Source organism: Capra hircus, chromosome 13 (genome assembly GCF_001704415.2).
Source record: "Capra hircus breed San Clemente chromosome 13, ASM170441v1, whole genome shotgun sequence".
Taxonomy (NCBI): domain Eukaryota; kingdom Metazoa; phylum Chordata; class Mammalia; order Artiodactyla; family Bovidae; genus Capra; species Capra hircus.
Genome location: NC_030820.1, coordinates 65,700,014 through 65,708,125, shown reverse-complemented (window position 1 = coordinate 65,708,125; position 8,112 = coordinate 65,700,014). Strand labels below are relative to the sequence as shown.

The 8,112-nt window shown below is 40.9% G+C and overlaps 1 protein-coding gene across 2 annotated transcripts in view; it reads left to right on the top strand.

The window, feature by feature from the left end:
• MROH8 (maestro heat like repeat family member 8) overlaps nt 1–8,112 on the top strand; it is a 41,252-nt gene that overhangs the window by 2,298 nt on the left and 30,842 nt on the right. For both annotated transcript variants that reach the window (XM_018057834.1, XM_018057833.1), the window contains exons 2-3: nt 2,999–3,120; nt 5,423–5,568. In XM_018057834.1, the coding sequence (XP_017913323.1) occupies nt 2,999–3,120; nt 5,423–5,568 (268 nt within the window). The remainder of the gene's footprint in view (nt 1–2,998; nt 3,121–5,422; nt 5,569–8,112) is intronic.

The following is an 8,112-nucleotide window of genomic DNA, read 5'->3' as shown; positions in this document are numbered from 1 at the left end:
GGTTCTTATGCCTCCTGCATTATCAAGATGGGTTCTTTACTACTAGTGCCACCGGGGAAGCCCATGAATCAACCACGCTGCTGCTGCTGCTAAGTCGCTTCAGTTGTGTCTGACTCTGCAGCCCCATAGACAGCAGCCCACCAGGCTCCCCCATCCCTGGGATTCTCCAGGCAAGAACACTGGAGTGGGTTGCCATTTCCTTCTCCAATGCATGAAACTGAAAAGTGAAAGTGAAGTCGTTCAGTTGAGTCCAACTCTTCATGACCCCATGGACTGCAGCCTACCAGGCTCCTCTGCCCATGGCATTTTCCAGGCAAGAGTACTGGAGTGGGTTGCCATTGCCTTCTCCCTAAATCAACTATACCTAAGTAAAAAGTATATAAGTGAAAGGAATTTTGCAAATTGGTTGTTAAATATAGCTATTAGAAGAATTAAATTTTGTATACTTGAAATAAAGTATATTAAAAACAAAACTCAGCATTTCCTAATTATTTTCCTTTATTTTACCATTGTCTGTGCTTTTGTGGTAGCTTGTATCTACTGTATATGAATGGTGGAAATATTATATCATGCTGTGCTACTACACATCTCTTCCCAGTAACATTGGTAGCTTGATTTGGCTGCAAATGGAATATTTATACCATAGAGTCAGCAAATGCTGCAAACCAGGGCTTGACTTATTGCTTTGTTATTGTGTAAATTTAATGTTGGAAATAGTGTTAATCGAGATTAAACTTAAAAATATATTGCATCTGTAAATTTTACGTTATAAATAGCACAGAAACTTGAAAATATTTGTGTTGTGTTTGAAAATTATCTAATTCAGAAAAGAAGTTACTTTTAAAGTTTCAGTTACATGTTTATTGTTGTTTTTCAGTCCCTAAGTCATGTCCCACTCTTTTCGACCCCACGGACTGCAGCACGCTAGGCTCCCCTGTCCTCTATTATCTCCTTTGCTTAAATTCATTTCCATTGAGTCAGTGATGCTATCTAACCATCTCACTCTCTTCCACCTCCTGCTCCTTTTGCCTTCAATCTTTCCCAGCATCAGGGTCTTTTCCAGTGAGTTAGTTCTTCGCATCAGGTGGCCAAAGTATTGGAGCTTCAGCTTCAGCATGGGTCCTTCCAATGAATATTCAAGACATTTTAGTAGAAGGATAATGATGATAAACAATATCATTAATAAGTGAATGATAGATGGTACTGTGTGATAAGAAGAAAGAAAAAGTAGGAAAGGGTAAAGGGGGCTGAGACAGGGCCAGTGTTCTGCCTCAGTCTCTTTTATCAGTGGAGTAGTATCTTTTACCTATCCGTTCACTTCTCATGAGACTGACAATATGTTAGGTACTGAGGATGAAACCACAGAAATATGTTTCAGAGGCTCCAAAGAGCCCCAGTTCGTTATGTCTCAACACAGAAAGAATTGACTGAGAGGCAATGTTATAAATAAGAAGTGATTTATTAAAATAGGATGCTTGTGAGGTTTACAAGCAGATGGGCAGGAGGGTGCAGGGCTCAGAACGTACTGCCCTACAGTTTTATACTCAAAGGAAACGTGGGAAGGGGGAGAAGACCACCTTCTCCCTCATTCTTTAGTGGGCATCAGGCTTCCATCATCAGCTCCTCCTCCTCTGTATCAGGTGGGGGAGTTTTCTCATCTCTACGTGTTCAAACTGAGACTGTCATGGTACAGTGAAAATGAGCAAAAAGATGGTAATGAACCCCATAAATGGTAAATCAGCTCAGGTTTCAGTATAATGTCACCTTATCCCTTTTTTAGTGTGTGCAGAGGAGCATGAAATAGGAATCATTAACTTACTGACCTCTCTGGACAGGATGTGGGTCTCATTCCACTATTGTGCATGGGTATACCTCATGCTTCTATTGCACAGGTTTCTGGTGGTGGGTTTTTTTTTTTTTATGTTCATGTTTGCTTTTATTTAAAATTGTTTGATTTTAAAAGGTGTAGCATGTGCAGCACTGTGTTTGTTCGACTCTGGCTGATATATGTTATTACCGGTTGACTTTGAGTAAATTGCCATCTTGTTTGCTTAGAAAAAGAAAGATAGAGCTAATTGAATGAAAACACCATATGAAGGATTACAACAGTCCATTTTCTCTATTTGAAATATGTCAACATTGAAATATGAATTAAAAAGTACGATATGGAAAATATAGCAAAGATTAAAATGCTTCCTGAAGATATCTTTTGTTTAAAATATGGTAGCTTACATGCAAGATATCATATTAATTTTAGGTACACATTTTACATTTCAGAAGAAAGTGAACCTAATATTCATAAAGTTGTTTTTTTGGGTTTTTTGGCTGTGCTGCATCTTCGCTGCAGGGTGTGAACTTTCTGTAGTTGCTATGCATGGGGGCTCCTCGTGCTGTGTTGCAAGGGCTTCTCTAGTTGCAACACATGTGCTTAGTTGCCCCGCAGCATGCAGGAACTTAGTTCCCAGACCAGGGATGGAACCTGCGTCCCCTGCATTGGAAGGTGGATTCTTAACCACTGGACCACCAGGAAAGTTCCCTCCTGTACAGTTTTGTTGCTCAGCTTTGTTCTTGGTTTTGTCGTAAGTAAACCTGCTTTCCTGAGTGACGGTTAACTTAGGGGTCTCCCATACTTTTTCCATTACTTACGATTCCTTAGTGGGATTACCTATTTAATCACTTACTTTGTCCCTTTACTCTGTCCATATCAAATATACAACTGTGACCATGTCAACAAGATTTCTTCCCTCGTGGAGTTTATAGTCTGATGGGAGGTGGTTAGTAAACAAACACACATGAGCTTGATAATTATAAGTAATAATTAAATACTATGCAAGAAATGAACAAATAAATATGAGACTGGGTAGGGAGAAGCTACCTAATCTAGATTGGTGGTCAATAAATGCCTCTCTGAGAAGGGGACATTTAAACTTTCACTTGAGTGATGAGACAGAAGCCGTCCTGAAAAACTAATTTTTCCAATTCCCCTCTTCATTCCTAGGATCTGTAGTCGAGAAGAAGTAGTGATGCATTGTGCTTCTGACAGTGATTCGGGAAGTGTGGATTTGCAGCTGGGCAACTTAGAGGATATTAAAAAGCAACCAAGTAGCCTTGAACTTACAGGTGAAATGGGGGAAAGATAAAGGAGTGGGGCTGGGAACAGGGAATCTCTTGTCAAGTGACGTTTCAGGATGACCAGCTGTCAACTAGATTTTGACAGCGAGTTTGGTCCCTGACTTTAAGACCTTGGAATGTGATTGGTAAAATGAGATGATACATTATTCTAGGTATATAGACATCTAAACTTGGTCCTGAAACAGATCATCCTAAAGGCTTGTACAGAGTCTAAGTGCTAGAAGGATTCTGAGAAGGGAGAGGTAGATGTGGATGGTTGCTGGATTGGGTTACAGCATAACTATCTTTCATTTATTCTACAAACATTTATTGAGGACCAGTTGCTGGGCATACAACAATGAACAAGGCCAATGTGACCCCTGCCCTCACAGGATTTACAGTATAGTGCTTTTTGACAATGACCCCCAAAAAGTAAACAGACAACAAACAAAGTAATTACAAGTTGTAGTAAGCACTATGAAAAAGTCGAACAGCTACAGTGTGTTTGAGGAACTACATTCATTCACTTGTGCATACATTCAACAAGTATTTATTGAAGCCCTATTGTTCTCTCAACACTGATCTAGCTATAGAACAGTGTACTTATAAACAAATGATTGGAGCTCAGTATAATGTGTGTGATTAAGGGTTGGGGAGGAAGTAATGAGCAGACAGAGAAAGATTTATTAGCAGCTTAGAGGATACTTAGTCAAAATGGGCAAAGAGGGGATTCAGGAAAGGGATCCTGGAGTCGAGCTCTGATGGATGAGTAGGGGTTAGCTAGGCAAAGAGAGGAAGGGAAGGTGGGGAGAGGAAGAAGAAACAGGCAGGCCGAAGGAAAGCCTGTGCAAAGATCATAAGTGAACAGGAACATAGGCTTCCAATGGACGACAGACACGTGGCAGGAAGTGGGAGAAATGTACAGAAGACAGTAGTCAGGAAACCACTAAGCGAACAAAAGTAGAGAAACCTTCAGCTGATAGGTGTGTTAGGGAGGAGCTAGGAAGGCTGTTTGCCCAATAGGAATAAGGAATTTTGAAATGGAGGAAGCAAGGATATAAAATGACCTGAATCTAGGAAAGCCCAAAGGAAAATGCTATGTTCCTCACTGGCAATAAAATTATTGTATTTCCTCAATTATAAGATATACATCATCACATTGCATCATTTCTAATCATGATATATTTATTTTATAATCACTGTAATTGGTATCATAGTGTTCCTTTTTTTCCTGAAAAGTTTGTGTATTAAGCAGAATTCGTGTATTTTATAATCTTAAAAACTACATGAAGAGGAAAATGATGCCAGCAGAATCCTTGTCACTCAATAAAGAAGGTTGTTATCATCCCCATTTTGGAAATGTAGAAACAGGCCCAAAGAAACGAATGTGGCATAAAGTTAGAAAGCTAGAAAGAGGCAGAACCAGGATGTAAGCCTAGGCAGACTCTGGAGCCTGTGCTCTCAAAGTGTTAGGTTGGCCCAAAAGTTCATTCAGATGTTTCCATAAGATGGTATGGAAAAACCCAAACTAACTTTTTGGCCAACCCACTATATCTCAGGTCAAGAAGGAGACACCTCAAGCACTTACTTACTCAGCTACCTGCTCCATTTGGAAAGAGATCATCAGCACAAGAGGCCACTATATTTTAATCTCTAGTCACTGCAGAGTCAAAGACTTTTGGATTTACAGAAGACTATCTACCATTGAAGTGCTTACTGTGGGCCACATACTGGGAAAGTCTTCTGTATGTACTACCTCACTCAGTCCCCAACAATAACCCTGTGTTTTATTGGTGAGGAATCTAAGCTTCTAAGAGACAGACTAATTTAATGAATGTCATATAGCTAGTAAGTGATAGAGCCAGGATTCACACTAGTCTCAGACTGAGAAAAATCCATGCTCTTATATCCCTCCTTCCTCATCCCAACCTTAAAGGTGTTTGTAGTTTAGGAGGCCCTTGGAGAACATTGGAGGCCGTTGGCCCTTGGAGGCCTTGGAGAAGGAAATGGCAACCCACTCTAGTACTCTTGCCTGGAGAATCCCATGGACGGAGGAGCCTGTTAGTTTACAGTCCATGGGGTCACGAAGAGTCGGACACGACTGAGCGACTTCACTCACTCACTGGAGAACATTGGATTTGTAATTGAGAAAACAGACTCAGGAGGGGAAGAGACTTGTCCTGGGTTGCAGAGGAAATAGGAAGGGTGAGAACAGGACCTATCTATCTTGATGTCCAGGGGTTCTCCCCACTAAACTGTATGACTTCACACAGTACAGAGGCAACATCCAATGTCTTTCTTTCCATGTTAGACTCGGACATCTCAGAAATCCCCGGACTCCCCAGGGAATCCCTCACAGACACCTCCAGACACCTGACCCACCAAGGCCCCCTCGGTGAAGTTGTTGTTGAGCAGCTGATCCAATCCATCCAGAAGTTTTTTAATGGTGAACTAAAGGTACGCACAAGCAATCTTCCAAGTCATTCCAATTATTCATCTACCAAATATCTTAAATTTTTTCATATAGAACATTTATACTATAGGCTATAAAATTGATTTATATGTATACTGTCAACTGAAAAAAAAAACCCCATAATCTGCAGATGAAGAGTTCGGCTTTTTCAGAAGTGTTACTAAGGACTAAAGGGCTTCCCTGGTGGCTCAGAGTCTGCCTGCAATGTGAGAGACCCAGGTTAGATCCCTGGGTTGGGAAGATGCCCTAGAGAAAAGAATGGCAACCCACTCTAGTATTCTTACCTGGAGAATTCCATGGACAAAGGAGCCTGGAGGGCTACAGTCCCTGGGCTCACAAAGAGCTGGATAGGACTGAGCGGCTAAGGACTGGAATGACAGTCTTTCAGATAGCTCTGAGGGACTGTTGGTAAGGGAGGAGTCAGGATAAAAAGGAGTTTTTGATGGGGAAAAAAAACTGTGTAGTGAAAGCACCAAAAGATGGACTGCTAATCACAAAAGCAGACATTTCAGATTAACCATTTTAGTGCGTGTGAGAAGGTACGGAGCAGCTCCAGTGGCTGATGGCTTGACGGACACAGCACCGTTTGTTCTCTGAAATGGCAGGTGCCATTCTTTATCCACAATACTTTTATATTTGTGTTTTGTATTTATAATAAATATATTTACATATTCTTCTAAATTATTTTTATGTTTATAATCATGTTTATAAAAATTTTAAATTTCCTATAAAAACAAAGAAAACTATAATAAAAGGTACAGGTTAATCTTCCCTAATCCCCTCAAGATTTAAGTTATCTTAGTTTCCCTCCTAGGATAACTTCTGTTAACATTTTGGCGTATGTATTTTCAGACTTTTTCTTGTGCATACAAATGCATGTAATTATAGAAAAGCACACATCAGAGATAGTGGGAGAAAAAAGAAATTTCTTGGTCAATAACTATAAATCTGTATTATCCTACTTAATAATGGAGTATTCATTATTTAAGTGAAACATTCATTCATTCTGTGGGAGCATATAACAAAAGAATTTGTCTTGACCTGGGGGTAAAGGGAGGCATTCCTGAGGAAGTATCCTATCAGCTCAAGTCTAAGGAATGAATAGGAGAAAGTAGGAGAAGTTAAAATTGGAGGGTTGATCTCTGAGTTGGGAGGATCCACTGGAGGAGGACATGGCAACCCACTCCAGAATCCTTGCCTGGAGAATCCCATGGGCAGAGGAGCGTGGCAAGCTACAGTCCATAGGGTTGCAGAGAGTCGGACACAACTGAAGTGACACCACACACACACGCACATTCCAGAAACAGGAAATGAAACATTTAACAGCTTTGTGGCAGAAAGGGTCAGAGAATGTCTGATGAGCTCGGAGAAGCCTGGCACGTCTAAACCAGTGTCCAAGGTCTCTGCCGTTTGTCAGCAGACACTTGGGTCATTTCCATGTTCACGTGTGCTCAGCGGTGTCTGACTCCTTTCGACCCCGTGGACTGCAGCCCACCAGGTTCCTCTGTCCATGGAGTTCTCCAGACAAGAGTCCTGGGTGGGTTGCCATTTCCTATTCCAAGGGAGCTTTTCGGCCCATAGATTGAACTCATGTCTCTTGCATCTCCTGCATTGGCAGGCAGATTATTTACCACTGTGCCATCTATCTAACTGGGAATAATGCTGCAGTGAATATGGGAGTACAGATACCTCTCTGAGATCCAGTTTTCATTTCCCTTGAATATATGTGCACAGATGTTGGGGTTTGTGAAAATTCAACAAGTTTTATATTTTCTCTATGGATAATGCCAGTAAAAAAATTTTTTTAAGACTTAAAGCCAGAGTGTTGGTCTTCACTTTTGACTTGGACTTTTCTTTGTACTTCATGTCAGTAAGACTTTCTAAAGGATTTCTTTTTAATTAATAAAGAGCTTGGATTACTGCAGTGAATTGGGGGAAAAAAAAAAAAAAGCCCATTCCCTGCCCTGACCTAAATCCACAGCCAGTCAGGGTAATAGATGAGTAAGAAGGCAACTTTATCACAGTATCACAAATACCACGTTAGCAATATATACATGTAATTTATGGATACACTTAGAAGGGTACTTGACCCAACTTCAGGAGAGAATGCATGATCTAAGTCTTAAAGCATATATAGGTTTCAGTCTGTAAACAAAAAGTATAGACAAGTGAGAAGGCAGAAAGGCCCAAAAGCAAGAAAGGGCAGCATGAAACTTAACTGGGCTAAAACTCAGTATGCTACCAGACAAGGCTGAAGATGAAATGGCAGAGATTAGCTGCAGTTACTTTGAGAAGGGCCTTGACTTTAATGGGTGCTGTTGAAAAGAGTATCAGTAGAGAGAGAGTTACCTGATCAAATTTGCATTTTATGACATGAAACTGGTAATAGCTGGGTGAATAGATTCAGTTCAGTTCAGCTCAGTCGCTCAGTGGTGTCCAACTCTCTGCAACCCCATGAATTGCAGCACGCCAGGCCTCCCTGTCCATCACCAACTCCTGGAGTTCACCCAAACTCGTGCATCAAGTCG